Genomic DNA, 22,794 nt, shown 5'->3' on the forward strand with positions numbered 1-22,794 from the left:
ACTGGGAATCAGACTGTAAACACCATGATAACCATACTGTACATCTGACTGGGAATCAGACCGTAAACACCATGGTAACCATACTGTACATCTGACTGGGAATCAGACCATAAACACCATGGTAACCATACTGTACATCTGACTGGGAATCAGACTGTAAACACCATGGTAACCATACTGTACATCTGACTGGGAATCAGACCGTAAACACCATGATAATCATACTGTACATCTGACTGGGAATCAGACCATAAACACCATGATAACCATACTGTACATCTGACTGGGAATCAGACTGTAAACACCATGATAACCATACTGTACATCTGACTGGGAATCAGACCGTAAACACCATGGTAACCATACTGTACATCTGACTGGGAATCAGACTGTAAACACCATGGTAACCATAATGTACATCTGACTGGGAATCAGACCGTAAACACCATGATAACCATTCTGTACATCTGACTGGGAATCAGACCATAAACACCATGGTAACCATACTGTACATCTGACTGGGAATCAGACCATAAACACCATGGTAACCATACTGTACATCTGACTGGGAATCAGACCATAAACACCATGGTAACCATACTGTACATCTGACTGGGAATCAGACTGTAAACACCATTGTAACCATACTGTACATCTGACTGGGAATCAGACTGTAAACACCATGGTAACCATACTGTACATCTGACTGGGAATCAGACCATAAACACCATGATAACCATACTGTACATCTGACTGGGAATCAGCTGTAAACACCATGATAACCATACTGTACATCTGACTGGGAATCAGCTGTAAACACCATGGTAACCATACTGTACATCTGACTGGGAATCAGACCATAAACACCATGATAACCATACTGTACATCTGACTGGGAATCAGACCATAAACACCATGATAACCATACTGTACATCTGACTGGGAATCAGCTGTAAACACCATGGTAACCATACTGTACATCTGACTGGGAATCAGACCATAAACACCATGATAACCATACTGTACATCTGACTGGGAATCAGACCATAAACACCATGATAACCATACTGTACATCTGACTGGGAATCAGACCATAAACACCATGGTAACCATACTGTACATCTGACTGGGAATCAGACCGTAAACACCATGGTAACCATACTGTACATCTGACTGGGAATCAGACTATAAACACCATGGTAACCATACTGTACATCTGACTGGGAATCAGACCGTAAACACCATGGTAACCATACTGTACATCTGACTGGGTATCAGACCATAAACACCATGATAACCATACTGTACATCTGACTGGGAATCAGACCATAAACACCATGATAACCATACTGTACATCTGACTGGGAATCAGCTGTAAACACCATGATAACCATACTGTACATCTGACTGGGAATCAGCTGTAAACACCATGATAACCATACTGTACATCTGACTGGGAATCAGCTGTAAACACCATGATAACCATACTGTACATCTGACTGGGAATCAGACCATAAACACCATGGTAACCATACTGTACATCTGACTGGGAATCAGACCATAAACACCATGGTAACCATACTGTACATCTGACTGGGAATCAGACCATAAACACCATGATAACCATACTGTACATCTGACTGGGAATCAGACCATAAACACCATGGTAACCATACTGTACATCTGACTGGGAATCAGACCGTAAACACCATGATAACCATACTGTACATCTGACTGGGAATCAGCTGTAAACACCATGATAACCATACTGTACATCTGACTGGGAATCAGACCATAAACACCATGGTAACCATACTGTACATCTGACTGGGAATCAGACCATAAACACCCTGGTAACCATACTGTACATCTGACTGGGAATCAGACCGTAAACACCATGATAACCATACTGTACATCTGACTGGGAATCAGACCATAAACACCATGATAACCATACTGTACATCTGACTGGGAATCAGACTGTAAACACCATGGTAACCATACTGTACATCTGACTGGGAATCAGACCATAAACACCATGATAACCATACTGTACATCTGACTGGGAATCAGACCATAAACACCATGGTAACCATACTGTACATCTGACTGGGAATCAGACTGTAAACACCATGATAACCATACTGTACATCTGACTGGGAATCAGACAATAAACAACATGGTAACCATACTGTACATCTGACTGGGAATCAGACCGTAAACACCATGATAACCATACTGTACATCTGACTGGGAATCAGACCATAAACACCATGATAACCATACTGTACATCTGACTGGGAATCAGACCATAAACACCATGATAACCATACTGTACATCTGACTGGGAATCAGACTGTAAACACCATGGTAACCATACTGTACATCTGACTGGGAATCAGGCTGTAAACACCATGGTAACCATACTGTACATCTGACTGGGAATCAGACCATAAACACCATGGTAACCATACTGTACATCTGACTGGGAATCAGACCATAAACACCCTGGTAACCATACTGTACATCTGACTGGGAATCAGACCGTAAACACCATGATAACCATACTGTACATCTGACTGGGAATCAGACCATAAACACCATGATAACCATACTGTACATCTGACTGGGAATCAGACTGTAAACACCATGGTAACCATACTGTACATCTGACTGGGAATCAGACCATAAACACCATGATAACCATACTGTACATCTGACTGGGAATCAGACCATAAACACCATGGTAACCATACTGTACATCTGACTGGGAATCAGACTGTAAACACCATGATAACCATACTGTACATCTGACTGGGAATCAGACAATAAACAACATGGTAACCATACTGTACATCTGACTGGGAATCAGACCGTAAACACCATGATAACCATACTGTACATCTGACTGGGAATCAGACCATAAACACCATGATAACCATACTGTACATCTGACTGGGAATCAGACCATAAACACCATGATAACCATACTGTACATCTGACTGGGAATCAGACTGTAAACACCATGGTAACCATACTGTACATCTGACTGGGAATCAGGCTGTAAACACCATGGTAACCATACTGTACATCTGACTGGGAATCAGACCATAAACACCATGGTAACCATACTGTACATCTGACTGGGAATCAGACCATAAACACCATGGTAACCATACTGTACATCTGACTGGGAATCAGACCATAAACACCATGATAACCATACTGTACATCTGACTGGGAATCAGACCATAAACACCATGATAACCATACTGTACATCTGACTGGGAATCAGACCATAAACACCATGGTAACCATACTGTACATCTGACTGGGAATCAGACCATAAACACCATGGTAACCATACTGTACATCTGACTGGGAATCAGACCGTAAACACCATGGTAACCATACTGTACATCTGACTGGGAATCAGACCATAAACACCATGGTAACCATACTGTATATCTGACTGGGAATCAGACCATAAACACCATGGTAACCATACTGTACATCTGACTGGGAATCACCTGTAAACACGATGATAACCATTCTGTACATCTGACTGGGAATCAGACCATAAACACCATGATAACCATACTGTACATCTGACTGGGAATCAGACCATAAACACCATGGTAACCATACTGTACATCTGACTGGGAATCAGACCATAAACACCATGGTAACCATACTGTACATCTGACTGGGAATCAGACCATAAACACCATGATAACCATACTGTACATCTGACTGGGAATCAGACCATAAACACCATGGTAACCATACTGTACATCTGACTGGGAATCAGCTGTAAACACCATGATAACCATACTGTACATCTGACTGGGAATCAGACTGTAAACACCATGATAATCATACTGTACATCTGACTGGGAATCAGACTATAAACACCATGATAACCATACTGTACATCTGACTGGGAATCAGACCATAAACACCATGATAACCATACTGTACATCTGACTGGGAATCAGACTATAAACACCATGATAACCATACTGTACATCTGACTGGGAATCAGACCATAAACACCATGATAACCATACTGTATATCTGACTGGGAATCAGCTGTAAACACCATGGTAACCATACTGTACATCTGACTGGGAATCAGACCTTAAACACCATGATAACCATACTGTACATCTGACTGGGAATCAGACCATAAACACCATGGTAACCATACTGTACATCTGACTGGGAATCAGACCATAAACACCATGGTAACCATACTGTACATCTGACTGGGAATCAGACCATAAACACCATGATAACCATACTGTACATCTGACTGGGAATCAGCTGTAAACACCATGATAACCATACTGTACATCTGACTGGGAATCAGACCATAAACACCATGGTAACCATACTGTACATCTGACTGGGAATCAGACCATAAACACCCTGGTAACCATACTGTACATCTGACTGGGAATCAGACCGTAAACACCATGGTAACCATACTGTATATCTGACTGGGAATCAGACCATAAACACCATGATAACCATACTGTACATCTGACTGGGAATCAGACCATAAACACCATGATAACCATACTGTACATCTGACTGGGAATCAGCTGTAAACACCATGGTAACCATACTGTACATCTGACTGGGAATCAGACCATAAACACCATGATAACCATACTGTACATCTGACTGGGAATCAGCTGTAAACACCATGGTAACCATACTGTACATCTGACTGGGAATCAGACCATAAACACCATGATAACCATACTGTACATCTGACTGGGAATCAGACCATAAACACCATGGTAACCATACTGTACATCTGACTGGGAATCAGACTGTAAACACCATGATAACCATACTGTACATCTGACTGGGAATCAGACCATAAACACCATGGTAACCATACTGTATATCTGACTGGGAATCAGACTGTAAACACCATGGTAACCATACTGTATATCTGACTGGGAATCAGACTGTAAACACCATGGTAACCATACTGTATATCTGACTGGGAATCAGACTGTAAACACCATGGTAACCATACTGTACATCTGACTGGGAATCAGCTGTAAACACCATGATAACCATACTGTACATCTGACTGGGAATCAGACCTTAAACGCCATGGTAACCATACTGTACATCTGACTGGGAATCAGACCGTAAACACCATGGTAACCATACTGTACATCTGACTGGGAATCAGACCATAAACACCATGGTAACCATACTGTACATCTGACTGGGAATCAGACCGTAAACACCATGATAACCATACTGTACATCTGACTGGGAATCAGACCATAAACACCATGGTAACCATACTGTACATCTGACTGGGAATCAGACCGTAAACACCATGATAACCATACTGTACATCTGACTGGGAATCAGACCATAAACACCATGATAACCATACTGTACATCTGACTGGGAATCAGACTGTAAACACCATGGTAACCATACTGTACATCTGACTGGGAATCAGACCATAAACACCATGATAACCATACTGTACATCTGACTGGGAATCAGACCGTAAACACCATGGTAACCATACTGTACATCTGACTGGGAATCAGACCGTAAACACCATGGTAACCATACTGTATATCTGACTGGGAATCAGACCGTAAACACCATGATAACCATACTGTACATCTGACTGGGAATCAGACCATAAACACCATGGTAACCATACTGTACATCTGACTGGGAATCAGCTGTAAACACGTCATCTGGAACCCTGATGAAGGCAGCTTGTGGTTGAAACGTTGGTGAAATTAATACATGTATTTCATTGGGCGACAGAGATTGGGGCTATTGTCTCTTTCTTTCATTAAATAAAGTACCTGTACAGAATTGAGAACTGTGTTTACTGTCTTGCCCTATACAGATGGAGACACTGGCTGCTGGGGTTGACCCAGGTCCCAGGCCTGCCCCCCCTCCCCCTCCCTGTTCCTCCCCCCGTCCCACCCTGTCCCTCCCCTCCCTGTCCCTCCCCCATCCCAGGCCTGTCCCCCCCCTCCCTGTCCCTCCCCCTGTCCCTCCCCCCGTCCTGACTCTACTCTAACTGACAAAGGCATCTGGAAGTAATTGTCCCATCTGGCCTCAAAGGCTTCCTTCCTCTTCCTGTGTTTGCCTTAATGGCACCCCTGCGGGGACAAGGAGCCAGGTGCTAATAGTTCCTATGGCTGGAGGCTGTGATAGCAGAGGCAGAGGCAGGACAAGCTCAAATTTGATTAACGTCCTGCACACGCTCAGTCGGTTATAATAATATCAGTGATTGAAGACACACAAAAGAATAATAGAATTAAAGGGCAGGAACAGTTTTACTACAGGGTCAACACCTTCAGCAAGGAGTATTGTGTCTTGACAAAGCCCCACTTTAACTCCAGTCCAGCTTTAATGTTATAACAAGGGTTTAGTAGGTCAACAGTGATCAGAGCCAACGACCACAGAAACATAAGGTTTATAGAGGAACCTCAGATTAAATCTTCCTCCATTGTGGTTTTAAACTCTGCCTATAGGCTCCACCTGGACCATATGGATGTGGAAACTGTGTAGACAGCAGAGAGAGGACTAATCTGCTTTGATAAATTCATATCCATATAATGACTTTCTCAAACATGTCTGTGTGTTGATACAGTGTTGGCCCCGTAGTGGCCCTGGAACCTGTTTTATTTTCCCCTTGGCAGCGAGCTGAGTACACAACATCACCTGACCTGACGCCTTCTAAATGAGCTCATTTATCTGCAGTGTCGTCATATCAGGGTCTACCCTCTGCTGCTGCGTGGAGTGAGATTAACCATTCTACATACTACTCTCTCCCCTTTCTCTCACTCGGTTTCTCTTTCTCTATCCTTTCTCTCTCTCTCTTTCTCTCTCTCTCTCTCTTGGTTTCTCTATCTATCCCTCTCTCTCTCTTTCTCTCTCTCTCTTGGTTTCTCTATCTATCCCTCTCTCTCTCTCGCTCTCGCTCTCTCTCTCCCACCCCCTCCCTCTCCAGCAGAATGTATGAAGTCTCTCACTCTGTTGGGGTCCTTCCCCTAACAATGTCCACCTGTGGCGGAGACACGTCCACAGTACTAAGTGATATTGACCCTCCCTAGACCGGGAATGTTTCACCAAAATGACTTTTGGCGGGCGGCAGGTATCTGGTTTGGAATGGCTGGTTTGGATTTCCTTCTGTCGACCCCTGGAGTCTCTTTTCCTGCCTGCTATGACAGCTCTCTGGAGAAATGAGGTCTCTGAGTGTTGTTTTCTGTCTAGGATTATTTTGTATGGTGTTAAAAGGTGTGTTAAAAGGGCCCCCTATTCCCCGAGACAGTGAATAAAGGCAGTAGTAGGACTTTACGGGAGGTCCTGTGGGTCCGGGAGGTCCTTTACTGTCCTGAGAACAGCTACAGGCATGGGGCATGGCAGGACAGTCCTCCTCCAGCCTCTGTAGAACAACAGAAAACAACAGACGAACAAGAGGCAATTCAAAAAGCCACACATGAACGTACAGCAACTCAATTCAATGTCCTATTTGTGATTCATGACAGGACAGAACACTGTGAATTAAAGTAAACAAAACGACTGTCACAGAATGGGTGGCTAACTGGTTCAAATGGGAGATACTTATGTAAATGCTTAGCTTGGTGAGAATTGGAGATATTATGTAAATGTTCAAGAAAGAAAGTGTATTTCTCCTGGTGAGATTAAATGTCTTGGTTGGACATTTTTCAATTTCCAGGTTCCTCTATCAGTTAGTTCCTTCTGTCCAGTGCTCCAGTGTTACGTGTGTGGCTGGAGTACTGTGAGGCCTCAGGTTGCTATCTCCCCTGTTCCATCGGTCTGTCAACAGGAGAAAAATAACCTTTCTCCTCTCTTCTTCTCTCATGGCCTAGCAGCAGCACCATACATCACACCTATCTCCTGGGCCCCGGCTAGCTAGAAACACAGTTATCATAAAAATAATTGTCCTATCCTTTTCCAATAATAAAACGTGCTTTGAAAGAGCCGGGGAGGCCGGTAGTAAATACAGGCTAGCGGTCTGTGAGGAGTGAGCTGGACAGGACTGTATCTCCTAGGATGGGGTATTGGGAGTGTTTTGTAGAGTTGTTACTAACAAAGTGTCATTAGGATGTCTTGACAGAGAGAGAGAGAGAGATACAGAGACAAAGAGAGAGAGATATAGAGAGAGAGAGAGAGAGAGAGAGAGAGATATAGAGACAGAGAGAGATATATATATATAGAGAGAGAGAGACAGACAGAGAGAGAGAGACAGAGAGAGAGAGAGATAGAGAGAGAGAGAGAGAGAGAGAGAGAGAGAGAGAGACAGAGAGAGAGACAGAGAGAGAGAGAGAGAGAGAAGGACAGAGAGAGAGATATAGAGACAGGGAGAAAGAGACTGAGAAAGAGAGATAGAGATATAGAGACAGAGAGACAGAGAGAGAGAGAGAGAGAGAGACAGAGAGAGAGAGAGAGACATAGAGAGATTTGTGACCTTTTTCCACAAGGAAAGGTCAACCACTGAAGAACAAACACCATAGGTGTTAGAACAAACACCTCAGGTCAGTTAGGATCACCACTTTATTTTAAGAATGTGAAATGTCAGAATAATAGTTGAGAGAATGATTTCAGCTTTTATTTCTTTCATCATATTCCCAGTGGGACAGAAGTTTACATACACTCAATTAATATTTGGTAGCATTGCCTTTAAATAGTTTAACTTGGGTCAAACGTTTCGGGTAGCCTTCCACAAGCTTCCCACAATAAGTTGGGTGAATTTTGGCCCATTCCTCCTGACAGAGCTGGTGTAACTGAGTCAGGTTTGTAGGCCTCCTTGCTCGCACACGCTTTTTCAGTTCTGTCCTCAAATTTTCTATAGGATTGAGGTCAGGGCTTTGTGATAGCCACTCCAATACCTTGACTTTGTTGTCCTTAAGCCATTTTGCCACAACTTTGCGAGTATGCTTGGGGTCATTGTCCATTTGGAAGACCCAGTTGCGATGAAGCTTTAACTTCCTGACTGATGTCTTGAGATGTTGCTTCAATATATCCACATAATTTTCCATCCTCATGATGTAATCTATTTTGTGAAGTGCACCAGTCCCTCCTGCAGCAAAGCACCCACACAACATGATGCTGCCACCCCCATGCTTCACGGTTGGGATGGTGTTCTTCGGATTGCAAGCCTCCCCCTTTTTCCTCCAAACATAACGACGGTCATTATGGCCAAACAGTTATACTTTTGTTTCATCAGACCAGAGGACATTTCTCCAGAAAGTACGATCTTTGTCCCCATGTGCAGTTGCAAACCATAGCCTGGCTTTTTTATGGAGGTTTTGGAGCAGTGGCTTCTTCCTTGCTGAGTGGCCTTTCAGGTTATGTTGATATAGGACTGTGGATATAGATACTTTTGTACCTGTTTCCTCCAGCATCTTTACAATATCTTTTGCTGTTGTTCTGGGATTGATTTGCACTTTTCGCACCAAAGTAAGTTCATCTCCAGGAGACAGAACGCGTCTCCTTCCTGAGCGGTATGACGTCTGTGTGGTCCCATGGTGTATATACTTGCGTACTATTGTTTGTACAGATGAACGTGGTACCTTCAGGCGTTTGGAAATTGCTCCCAAGGATGAACCAGACTTGTGGAGGTCTACAATTTTTTTTCTGAGGTCTTGGCTGATTTCTTTTGATTTTCCCATGATGTCAAGCAAAGAGGCACTGAGTTTGAAGGTAGGCCTTGAAATACATCCACGGGTACACCTCCAATTGACTCAAATGATGTCAATTGGCCTATCAGAAGCTTCTAAAGCCATGGCATCATTTTCTGGAATTTTCCAAGCAGTTTAAAGGCACAGTCAACTTAGTGTATGTAAACTTCTGACCCACTGGAATTGTGATACAGTGAATTATAAGTGACATAATCTGTCTGTAAAAATGACTTTTGTCATGCACAAAGTAGATGTCCTAACCGACTTGCCAAAACTATAGTTTGTTAACAAGAAATTTGTGTCTAGCTAGGTCAGTCCTGGACATGTCTCTCATGTTACTGTCTGGTCTAGCTAGGTCAGTGTTGGACATGTCTCATGTTACTGTCTGGTCTAGCTAGGTCAGTCCTGGACATGTCTCATGTTACTGTCTGGTCTAGCTAGGTCAGTCCTGGACATGTCTCATGTTACTGTCTGGTCTAGCTAGGTCAGTCCTGGACATGTCTCAGGATACTGTCTGGTCTAGCTAGGTCAGTGTTGGACATGTCTCATGTTACTGTCTGGTCTAGCTAGGTCAGTCCTGGACATGTCTCATGTTACTGTCTGGTCTAGCTAGGTCAGTCCTGGACATGTCTCATGTTACTGTCTGGTCTAGCTAGGTCAGTCCTGGACATGTCTCTCATGATACTGTCTGGTCTAGCTAGGTCAGTCCTGGACATGTCTCTCATGATACTGCTGTCCACATAGCATAACCCTTTTTGGTTCCAGGTGGAACCCTTTCCACAAAGGACTGACCAGGTATAACCCTTATGGGTTCCATTCTACCTGGAACCCAAAAGGGTTCTACCTGGTAAAACCTTTGTGGAAAGGGTTCTACCTGGTAAATCCTTTGTGGAAAGGGTTCTACCTGGAACCAAAAATATTTCTTCATAGGGTTCTCCTATGGGGACAGCCATAGAACCTTTTAAGGTTCTAGATAGACTCTTAGAATAAAAAGGTGCTATGTTCTGTCTAACATATAGCACATAGCCTGCAGGCAGGGTGTTGCTATGTGGATTTAGTACAGAGAGGAGGAAGAACAGTGGTTTGAGAGTACAGTTATTCATCATCATGGAGGGGATTAGAGTTGGTGGGTTGGATGGATGGTTAGATGGTAGTCTCTCTCAGTTATTCATCATCATGGAGGGGATTAGAGTTGGCAGGTTGGATGGTTAGATGGTAGTCTTTCTCAGTTATTCATCATCATGGAGGGGATTAAAGTTGGCGGGTTGGATGGATGGTTAGATGGTTAGATGGTAGTCTTTCTCAGTTATTCATCATCATGGAGGGGATTAGAGTTGGCGGGTTGGATGTTTGGGTTGGATGGTAGTCTCTCTCAGTTATTCATCTTCTTGGAGTGGATTAGAGTTGGCGGATTGGATGGTTGGGTTGGATGGTAGTCTCTCTCAGTTATTCATCTTCTTGGAGTGGATTAGAGTTGGCAGGTTGGATGGTTGGGTTGGATGGTAGTCTCTCTCAGTTATTCATCTTCTTGGAGTGGAATATAGTTGGTGGGTTGGATGGTTGGTTGGTTTCTTTCTCGACAGACTTTCACATACACCGTCAGACTTCGAGCATGGCTCGCGAGACTAGTTGTTTGGTGTTTGAATGGCTTAACGGTTGTCTGGTTGATTAGTTGGTTGGTTGTTTAAATGGTTGGTTGGTCTGTTGGTTGTTGGTCTGTTGGTCGTTTAAATGGTTGGTCGTTTAAATGGTTGGTTGGTCTGTTGGTTGTTGGTTATTGGTTATTGGTCTGTTGGTCTGTTGGTCTGTTGGTTGTTGGTTATTGGTTGTTGGTTGTTGGTCTGTTGGTTGTTGGTTGTTGGTCTGTTGGTTGCTGGTCTGTTGGTTGTTGGTTGTTGGTCTGTTGGTTGTTGGTCTGTTGGTCTGTTGGTTGTTGGTTATTGGTCTGTTGGTTGTTGGTCTGTTGGTCTGTTGGTTGTTGGTTATTGGTCTGTTGGTTGTTGGTCTGTTGGTTGTTGGTTATTGGTCTGTTGGTTGTTGGTCTGTTGGTCTGTTGGTTATTGGTCTGTTGGTTGTTGGTCTGTTGGTTGTTGGTCTGTTGGTTGTTGGTTGTTGGTCTGTTGGTTATTGGTCTGTTGGTCTGTTGGTTGTTGGTTGTTGGTCTGTTGGTTGTTGGTTGTTGGTTGTTGGTTGTTGGTTGTTGGTCTGTTGGTTGTTGGTCTGTTGGTTGTTGGTCTGTTGGTCTGTTGGTTGTTGGTTGTTGGTTGTTGGTTGTTGGTCTGTTGGTTGTTGGTCTGTTGGTTGTTGGTCTGTTGATTGTTGGTTATTGGTCTGTTGGTTGTTGGTCTGTTGGTCATTTGAATGGTTGGTTAAAAGGCAGTTGTTCTTACCAGTCCAGGGAGCTCACAGCACTTGTCTCGACTGGCCCAGGACGTGCTGCAGATAATGTCAAACATCTGGATCTGGAACTAGACACAGAGAGAACAAATACACAGAGAAAGTCTTCATATTGGCATGACATTGCAACACACTTACGGTATACAGACTTCTACACCATGTTCTACACCGTGGTCTACACAATGTTCTACATCGTGGTCTACACAATGTTCTACATCGTGGTCTACACCGTGGTCTACACTGTGGTCTACACTGTGGTCTACACCGTGGTCTACACCGTGGTCTACACTGTGGTCTACACCATGGTCTACACCGTGGTCTACACCGTGGTCTACACAATGTTCTACACTGTGGTCTACACCGTGGTCTACACTGTGGTCTACACCATGGTCTACACAATGTTCTACACCGTGGTCTACACAATGTTCTACACCGTGGTCTACACAATGTTCTACACAGTGGTCGACATCGTGGTCTACACAATGTTCTACACAGTGTTCTACATCGTGGTCTACACAATGTTCTACACCGTGGTCTACACAATGTTCTACACTGTGGTCTACACAATGTTCTACACCGTGGTCTACACAATGTTCTACACCGTGGTCTACACAATGTTCTACACCATGGTCTACACAATGTTCTACATCGTGGTCTACACAATGTTCTACACAGTGGTCGACATCGTGGTCTACACAATGTTCTACACCATGTTCTACACCGTGGTCTATGTTCTACACCGTGGTCTACACCGTGGTCTACACAATGTTCTACACCGTGGTCTACACAATATTCTACATCGTGGTCGACACAATGTTCTAAACCATGTTCTACACCGTGGTCGACACAATGTTCTACACCGTGGTCTACACAATGTTCTACACAATGTTCTAAACCATGTTCTACACCGTGGTCGACACAATGTTCTACACCGTGGTCTACACCGTGGTCTACACAATGTTCTACACCGTGGTCTACACAATGTTCTACACCATGTTCTACACCGTGGTCGACACAATGTTCTAAACCATGTTCTACACTGTGGTTTACAGAATGTTCTACACAGTGTTCTACACCATTATCTACACCGTGTTCTATGTTCTACACCAAGTTCTACACCGTGGTCTACACCGTGTTCTACACCATGTTCTACACCGTGTTCTACATGCTTCAGAGACATATCCAAATAGTGGTTGTGAGGTATGATGACGACTCTGTGTCTGTTCAACAGGCTGTTTAGGTGATTCTGTCTGCTCAACAGGCTGTTTAATGGTGACTCTGTCTGCTCAACAGGCTGTTTAATGGTGACTCTGTCTGCTCAACAGGCTGTTTAATGGTGATTCTGTCTGCTCAACAGGCTGTTTAATGGTGAGTCTGTCTGCTCAACAGGCTGTTTAATGGTGAGTCTGTCTGCTCAACAGGCTGTTTAATGGTGATTCTGTCTGCTCAACAGGCTGTTTAATGGTGATTCTGTCTGCTCAACAGGCTGTTTAATGGTGATTCTGTCTGCTCAACAGGCTGTTTAATGGTGAGTCTGTCTGCTCAACAGGCTGTTTAATGGTGAGTCTGTCTGCTCAACAGGCTGTTTAATGGTGACTCTGTCTGCTCAACAGGCTGTTTAATGGTGAGTCTGTCTGCTCAACAGGCTGTTTAATGGTGAGTCTGTCTGCTCAACAGGCTGTTTAATGGTGAGTCTGTCTGCTCAACAGGCTGTTTATTGGTGACTCTGTCTGCTCAACAGGCTGTTTATTGGTGATTCTGTCTGCTCAACAGGCTGTTTGATGGTGACTGTCTGCTCAACAGGCTGTTTATTGGTGAGTCTGTCTGCTCAACAGGCTGTTTATTGGTGACTCTGTCTGCTCAACAGGCTGTTTAATGGTGACTGTCTGTCTGCTCAATGATGGTGAACTAAATGACCTAAATGTACATACACACAACCCACTGTTGGAGTCTGTTCTGTACCCTCTCTGCTCTCTGGGAGGGAGATGACATCACACACAACCCACTGGGCACTCACTGGCTGAATCAACGTTATTTCCACGTCATTTCAATGAAATTACATTGAACAAATGTGGAATAGACGTTGAATTGACGTCTGTGCCCAGTGGGAATGTACTTTCACTGAGAGAGAGAGAATCACTTTTAAACACTAGGCTAAAATAAATGAAATGTATTTCTTATGAGATTACACATTGATAAGATGAAACTGCTGAGGAAATATGAAAGCCTCACCACTTTAAAGGACAATAAACTGAGAATTAATTGTCAAACATCTCAGGGGACATTTCTTTCTTTCCACCAATTCCCTCAAAATGCTGTACAAAGCACTTTCTTTTCATCAGACTGTCTCCAGAAATAATAAAATAATACATTCTCACATAGTTGCAAATCAGTCCATTCATCTACCCTCAGAGCTGCACAGAAATCATCATGGTGGTGTTATAGAGGCTGTAGGGTGTTGTTGTGGTGTTATAGAGGCTGTATGGTGTTGTGGTGTTGTTATAGAGGCTGTAGGGTGTTGTTGTGGTGTTATAGAGGCTGTATGGTGTTGTGGTGTTGTTATAGAGGCTGTATGGTGTTGTTGTGGTGTTATAGAGGCTGTATGGTGTTGTTATAGAGGCTGTATGGTGTTGTTATAGAGGCTGTATGGTGTTGTGGTGGTGTTATAGAGGCTGTATGGTGTTGTTATAGAGGCTGTAGGGTGTTGTGGTGGTGTTATAGAGGCTGTATGGTGGTATGGTGGTGTTATAGAGGCTGTATGGTGTTGTGGTGGTGTTATAGAGGCTGTATGGTGTTGTGGTGGTGTTATAGAGGCTGTATGGTGTTGTTATAGAGGCTGTAGGGTGTTGTGGTGGTGTTATAGAGGCTGTATGGTGTTGTTATAGAGGCTGTATGGTGTTGTGGTGTTGTTATAGAGGCTGTAGAGTGTTGTGGTGGTGTTATAGAGGTTGTAAGGTGTTGTTATAGAGGCTGTATGGTGTTGTGGGGGTGTTATAGAGATTGTATGGTGTTGTGGTGGTGTTATAGAGACAGTATGGTGTTGTTATAGAGGCTGTATGGTGTTGTTGTGGTGTTATAGAGGCTGTATGGTGTTGTGGTGGTATTATAGAGACGGTATGGTGTTGTTATAGAGGCTGTATGGTGGTGTTATAGAGGCTGTATGGTGTTGTTATAGAGGCTGTATGGTGTTATGGTGGTGTTATAGAGGTTGTATGGTGTTGTTATAGAGATTGTATGGTGTTGTGGTGGTGTTATAGAGGCTGTATGGTGTTGTGGTGGTGTTATAGAGGCTGTATGGTGTTGTTATAGAGATTGTATGGTGTTGTGGTGGTGTTATAGAGACGGTATGGTGTTGTTATAGAGGCTGTATGGTGTTGTTGTGGTGTTATAGAGGCTGTATGGTGTTGTGGTGGTATTATAGAGACGGTATGGTGGTGTTATAGAGGCTGTATGGTGTTGTGGTGGTGTTATAGAGGCTGTATGGTGTTGTTATAGAGATTGTATGGTGTTGTGGTGGTGTTATAGAGACGGTATGGTGGTGTTATAGAGGCTGTATGGTGTTGTGGTGGTGTTATAGAGGCTGTATGGTGTTGTTATAGAGATTGTATGGTGTTGTGGTGGTGTTATAGAGACGGTATGGTGGTGTTATAGAGGCTGTATGATGTTGTGGTGGTGTTATAGAGACTGTATGGTGTTGTTATAGAGATTGTATGGTGTTGTGGTGGTGTTATAGAGACGGTATGGTGTTGTTATAGAGGCTGTATGGTGTTGTTGTGGTGTTATAGAGGCTGTATGGTGTTGTGGTGGTATTATAGAGACGGTATGGTGTTGTTATAGAGGCTGTATGGTGGTGTTATAGGTGTTGTGGTGTTGTGGTATGGTGTTGTGGTGGTATTATAGAGACGGTATGGTGTTGTTATAGAGGCTGTATGGTGGTGTTATAGAGGCTGTATGGTGTTGTGGTGGTATTATAGAGACGGTATGGTGTTGTTATAGAGGCTGTATGGTGGTGTTATAGAGGCTGTATGGTGTTGTTATACAGGCTGTATGGTGTTGTGGTGGTGTTATAGAGGCTGTATGGTGTTGTTATAGAGGCTGTATGGTGTTGTGGTGGTGTTATAGAGGCTGTGTGGTGTTGTTATAGAGGCTGTGTGGTGTTGTTATAGAGGCTGTATGGTGTTGTGGTGGTATTATAGAGACGGTATGGTGTTGTTATAGAGGCTGTATGGTGGTGTTATAGAGGCTGTATGGTGTTGTTATAGAGATTGTATGGTGTTGTGGTGGTGTTATAGAGGCTGTATGGTGTTGTTATAGAGGCTGTATGGTGTTGTGGTGGTGTTATAGAGGCTGTGTGGTGGTGTTATAGAGGCTGTATGGTGTTGTGGTGGTATTATAGAGGCTGTATGGTGTTGTTATAGAGGCTGCAATGTGTTGTTGTGGTATTATAGAGACTGTATGGTGTTGTTATAGAGGCTGTATGGTGTTGTTGTGGTGTTATAGAGGCTGTATGGTGTTGTGGTGGTATTATAGAGGCTGTATGGTGTTGTTATAGAGGCTGCAATGTGTTGTTGTGGTGTTATAGAGGCTGTATGGTGTTGTTATAGAGGCTGCAATGTGTTGTTGTGGTGTTATAGAGGCTGTATGGTGTTGTTATAGAGGCTGTATGGTGTTGTTGTGGTGTTATAGAGGCTGTATGGTGTTGTGGTGGTATTATAGAGACGGTATGGTGTTGTTATAGAGGCTGCAATGTGTTGTTGTGGTATTATAGAGACTGTATGGTGTTATTATAGAGGCTGTATGGTGTTGTTGTGGTATTATAGAGGCTGTATGGTGTTGTTGTGGTATTATAGAGTCTGTAGGGTGTTGGTGTGGTATTATAGAGGCTGTAGGGTGATGTTGTGGTATAATAGAGGCTGTAGGGTGATGTTGTGGTATAATAGAGGCTGTAGGGTGTTGTTGTGGTACAATAGGGTGTTGTTGTGGTATAATAGAGGCTGTAGGGTGTTGTTGTGGTATTATAGAGGCTGTAGGGTGATGTTGTGGTATAATAGAGGCTGTAGGGTGTTGTTGTGGTATAATAGAGGCTGTAGAGTGATGTTGTGGTATAATAGAGGCTGTAGGGTGTGGTTGTGGTATAATAGGGTGTTGTTGTGGTACAATAGGGTGTTGTTGTGGTATAATAGAGGCTGTAGAGTGATGTTGTGGTATAATAGAGGCTGTAGGGTGTTGTTGTGGTACAATAGGGTGTTGTTGTGGTATAATAGAGGCTGTAGAGTGATGTTGTGGTATAATAGAGGCTGTAGGGTGTTGTTGTGGTATAATAGAGGCTGTAGGGTGTTGTTGTGGTATAATAGAGGCTGTAGGGTGTGGTTGTGGTATTATAGAGGCTGTATGGTGTTGTTGTGGTATAATAGAGGCTGTAGGGTGTTGTTGTGGTATAATAGAGGCTGTAGGGTGTTGTTGTGGTATAATAGAGGCTGTAGGGTGTGGTTGTGGTATTATAGAGGCTGTAGGGTGTTGTTGTGGTATAATAGAGGCTGTAGGGTGTTGTTGTGGTATTATAGAGGCTGTAGGGTGATGTTGTGGTATAATAGAGGCTGTAGGGTGTTGTTGTGGTATAATAGAGGCTGTAGGGTGTTGTTGTGGTATAATAGAGGCTGTAGGGTGATGTTGTGGTATAATAGAGGCTGTAGGGTGTGGTTGTGGTATAATAGAGGCTGTAGGGTGTTGTTGTGGTATAATAGAGGCTGTAGGGTGTGGTTGTGGTATTATAGAGGCTGTATGGTGTTGTTGTGGTATAATAGAGGCTGTAGGGTGTGGTTGTGGTATTATAGAGGCTGTATGGTGTGTGACTGAAAGCTGTAGGTCTATAGGACAGCCAGCTCAGAGAATGATGCAGAGACTGACAGACGGTACTCTGTGTTTCTCAAAATGAATACTACCGTGCTCTGAGCACGCACCCCGTGCTCCGAGCAAATTGGAGCATAGGAGAGTCAGAGTATGGGTTTAACTCAAAGTATGTGAAATGAAGCTTCTGGAATGCGCACTCCGTTTGTACATATTTTAAAGCATTGATGCTTCAATGGAAAGTAGGTACAGAAATATGACGCAACCACGTAAAAAAATTACGCAACATTTCTTGAAATCAATTTGAGATAGAGAAAATAAACTTCAACTTCGGAATGAAATGTTGCCCATTCACATCTCACATGTTGTTGTGAGCTGCACAATGTGTGGTAGATTCCTCCATCATTCTTACCGGAGCTGAGTTGTCCCTCTTCCCTCTGGATCGCACCATGCGTCCCAGTACCTCCACCCCGTCTATACTGATGTTGCCAGCAGCGTTGATGGGCTTTCCTCCCACTACCTTACAGTCAACCACCACCCTGGCTGTGGTCTTACTGATCGCCATGTGGAGCTGTGGGAAGAGGAGATGGAACACCATGTTTTAAACGTACTGACACAAACCACAGTATTATCAGTCTGTGGGGAGAGGAGATGGAACACCATGTTTTAAACGTACTGACACAAACCACAGTATTATCAGTCTGTGGGGAGAGGAGATGGAACACCATGTTTTAAACATACTGACACAAACCACAGTATTATCAGTCTGTGGGGAGAGGAGATGGAACACCATGTTTTAAACGTACTGACACAAACCACAGTATTATCAGTCTGTGGGGAGAGGAGATGGAACACCATGTTTTAAACGTACTGACACAAACCACAGTATTATCAGTCTGTGGGAAGAGGAGATGGAACACCATGTTTTAAACGTACTGACACAAACCACAGTATTATCAGTCTGTGGGGAGAGGAGATGGAACACCATGTTTTAAACATACTGACACAAACCACAGTATTATCAGTCTGTGGGGAGAGGAGATGGAACACCATGTTTTAAACGTACTGACACAAACCACAGTATTATCAGACACACTTTAAATAAAGTATATTTTATACAACACCTACATACATGCTTCATAAATCATCTATAAACAAATGTCAATCAAGCATACTGTATAAGGGTCCTATAACGGGTCCTTGAATGTGGTGCTTTGGCGGATGTGGTATAACTATCATCCAGAGAGTAGATGCTGTCTCCTAACAGTCAGTCATTGGACAACATAGCAGGTGTATCAAGTCATTAGCACTTTCATTAAAATAAACAGTCAGTCATTGGACAATATAGCAGGTGTATAAAGTCATCAGCACTTTCATTAAAATAAACAGTCAGTCATTGGACAATATAGCAGGTGTATCAAGTCATCAGCACTTTCATTAAAATAAACAGTCAGTCATTGGACAACATAGCAGGTGTATCAAGTCATCAGCACTTTCATTAAAATAAACAGTCAGTCATTGGACAACATAGCAGGTGTATCAAGTCATCAGCACTTTCATTCAAATAAACAGTAGTCCGTTGTATTAACTCAAAGTGTACAGTTATCTGTTGTGAAAGTAACAGTGAAATCCAACTCTGACTCATTCTCTGGCTTCAAAATCCAAGTCCAAACTCTGGCGATAGTTCAATGGTAAAGTCCAAGTCCAAACTCTGGCAGTAGTTCAATGGTAAAGTCCAAGTCCAAACTCTGGCAGTAGTTCAATGGTAAAGTCCAAGTCCAAACTCTGGCAGTAGTTCAATGGTAAAGTCCAAGTCCAAACTCTGGCAGTAGTTCAATGGTAAAGTCCAAGTCCAAACTCTGTCGGTAGTTCAATGGTAAAGTCCAAGTCCAAACGCTGTCAGTAGTTCAATGGTAAAGTCCAAGTCCAAACTCTGGCAGTAGTTCAATGGTAAACTCCAAGTCCAAACTCTGTCGGTAGTTCAATGGTAAACCCGTCCGTAGCTGTACTCCATCTAGTCACAACCCTATCAATTGGCTGTGAGCAGGGCCGACCAATGAGAACTATTGCCCGTAATAAACAGTAAAGGTGTAATGTCCATTTTGAGAGAAATCTCTGGGTTGAGTCACCTTAAACCATTGTTCAAGAAATTGTTTCTTAAGAAATACACTACGAGTCAAAAGTTTTAGAACACCTACTCATTCAAGGGTGAAGACATCAAAACTATGAAATAACACATATTGAATCATGTAGGAACCAAAAAAAGTGTTAAACAAATCAAAATATATTTGATATTCTCCCATCTGGTTTGGGCTTAGTGGGACCATCATTTGTTTTTCAACAGGACAATGACCCAACACACCTCTAGGCTGTGTAAGGGCTATTTGAGCAAGGAGATTGATGGAGTGCTTCAGATGACCTGACCTCCACAATCCCCCGACCTCAACCAAATTGAGATGGTTTGGGATGAGTCGGACCGCAGAGTGAAGGAAAAGCAGCAAAAAGTGCTCAGCATATGTGGGTACTACTTCAAGACTGTTGGAAAAACATTCCAGGTGAATCTGGTTGAGAGAATGCCAAGAGTGTGCAAAGCTGTCATCAAGGCAAAGGGTGGCTATTTGATAAATCTCAAATATAAAATATATTTTGATTTGTTTAACACTTTTTGGGTTACTACATGTGTTATTTCATAGTTTTGATGTTTTCACTATTATTCTACAATGTAGAAAATAGTAAAAATAAAGAAAAACCCTTGAATGAGTAGGTGTTCTAAAACCTTTGACCGGTAGTGTATCTCATAAATGACTTCAAGATTTACCTGCCATGCGCAACTATCAACTTTCTCCTTGTCACAATGTATTGTAGCAATTCACAATAAATCACGGGTTTCCCAGACAGGCTCCTCTGCTGTTCAGGGGTACAAAGCTGAGTTACAACCGTAAGTCTGTCAGGTGAGAGAATTGCAATCATAATGATCGCGTCCCAAATGGTACCCTATTCCCTAAATAGTGTCCTACTTTTGACCACTACCCAATGGGCCCTGGTCAAAAGTAGTGCACTACATAGGGAATAGGGTGCAATTTGAGATTCAAGCATAACATTTCCAGGGAAAAGTACATCTCAGCCCCCACAGTAACAAGGTGAGGCTAATCTGAAGTTAGACAGAGTTGATATTTGTGCGTCAGAAACAGAATCCATTTGGCCGGTCTGTGACGTGTGTAATACTCTATACGGTCGTTTTAATGGGTTCTCGGAGTGAAACTATTTTCTCCAGTTCACTGGGTCTGGTTGTGTTTATACATGTCAGAGACTGTCAAAGCCTAGCTGCCTGCCTGCCTGTGTTCTACGGTTGGGTCCAGGGTTCAGTTCCAAATGGCACCCTACGCCCTATATAGTGCACTACTTTTGACCAGAGCCCATTACACTATATAGGGAATAGGGTGCCATTTGGGACACTAGCCAGGACTACTGTTGTGGGTTTAGAGACACACTAAACCCAAACACACAGACAGCATATCAACCTCCTTCTCAGCTAAAGACAATTACAAGACAGAGAAACATTTTTCAAACCACCAATTGCCTGAACAAAAAAATGTTTTGCCCAAACAACAAAAAGTTCAACAGTCTACCAACGACCACTGTATCCACAAGGCCTGGGATGCATCTGAAACAGTATCCTATTCCCTATATAGTGCACTGCTTTTGACCAGAGCCAATGAGGCTCTACATAGGGAACAGGATGCTCATTTGGGACAAAGCCCATTAATCAAACAGTGTTTATTCACAGTCTGACCAGCGTCATGGGGACAGTATCTCTGCTGTGGATGTGTCTGTCTGTCTGTCTGTCTGTCTGTCTGTCTGTCTGTCTGTCTGTCTGTCTGTCTGTCTGTCTGTCTGTCTGTCTGTCTGTCTGTCTGTCTGTCTGTCTGTCTGTCTGTCTGTCTGTCTGTCTGACTATGAATGACTATGAATAGGGAGGGTAGTTTAAGGGATGAACCCCATGACCTTGATGATGATATTCAGGACAGGGACGGAGGGGACGGTGAAGAGAGGAGAATAAGAAGTAGAGAGGAGAGGAGAGATAGGAGAAGTAGAGAGGAGAGGAGAGATAGGAGAAGTGGAGAGGAGAGGAGAATAAGAAGTAGAGGAGAGGAGAGATAGGAGAAGTGGAGAGGAGAGGAGAATAAGAAGTAGAGAGGAGAGGAGAGATAGGAGAAGTGGAGAGGAGAGGAGAATAAGAAGTAGAGAGGAGAGGAGAGATAGGAGAAGTGGAGAGGAGAGACACACACACACACACACACACTCTGTCCCGCGGGTCAGATGGGTCCTCTGATCAATTGTGTTATAATTCGAGTGCCAACATGATGTATTAGCCTATTTCATCCAGCGCGCTAGCTGTGTTTTTAATGCGAACGGCAAGTGTCACTGACATCCCCTCCGTTCCTCCTCGCTCCTCTCTACTGCAATACGCAGCGGTTCATTTGTTTGCTTGCTTTTTCCATTTGAGATATCCCTGTTTTTCATCTCTGGATTTCTACACCGTGTGTGGACTGATGGGGTTTTCTATTACAGCAGATAGGCAGAGTGCATTTTGCATCCTCTTACAAAACAGCCTTCTCCACTTTATGGAACTGACAATAACTCACAGAGGAAAAAAACAGGAAACCCGATGGAGTACAGTACGGTATCACTTCAGAGTGGTAGAAAACAATATGATTCATTAGACTTCTTCAGTACGATATCACTTCAGAGTGGTAGAAAACAATATGATTCATTAGACTTCTTCAGTACGGTATCACTTCAGAGTGGTAGAAAACAATATGATTCATTAGACTTC

At 43.3% G+C, this 22,794-nt stretch overlaps 1 protein-coding gene across 1 annotated transcript in view; it reads right to left on the reverse strand.

Moving 5' to 3' along the window:
• col14a1a (collagen, type XIV, alpha 1a) overlaps nucleotides 1–22,794 on the reverse strand; it is a 237,202-nt gene that overhangs the window by 57,268 nt on the left and 157,140 nt on the right. Inside the window, exons 34-36 of the mRNA XM_038995206.1 lie at nucleotides 18,370–18,528; nucleotides 12,104–12,181; nucleotides 7,367–7,453 (exon numbers count right to left, since the gene is read on the reverse strand). Of these exons, the coding sequence (XP_038851134.1) occupies nucleotides 7,367–7,453; nucleotides 12,104–12,181; nucleotides 18,370–18,528 (324 nt within the window). The remainder of the gene's footprint in view (nucleotides 1–7,366; nucleotides 7,454–12,103; nucleotides 12,182–18,369; nucleotides 18,529–22,794) is intronic.

Source organism: Salvelinus namaycush, chromosome 5 (genome assembly GCF_016432855.1).
Source record: "Salvelinus namaycush isolate Seneca chromosome 5, SaNama_1.0, whole genome shotgun sequence".
Taxonomy (NCBI): Eukaryota; Metazoa; Chordata; class Actinopteri; order Salmoniformes; family Salmonidae; genus Salvelinus; species Salvelinus namaycush.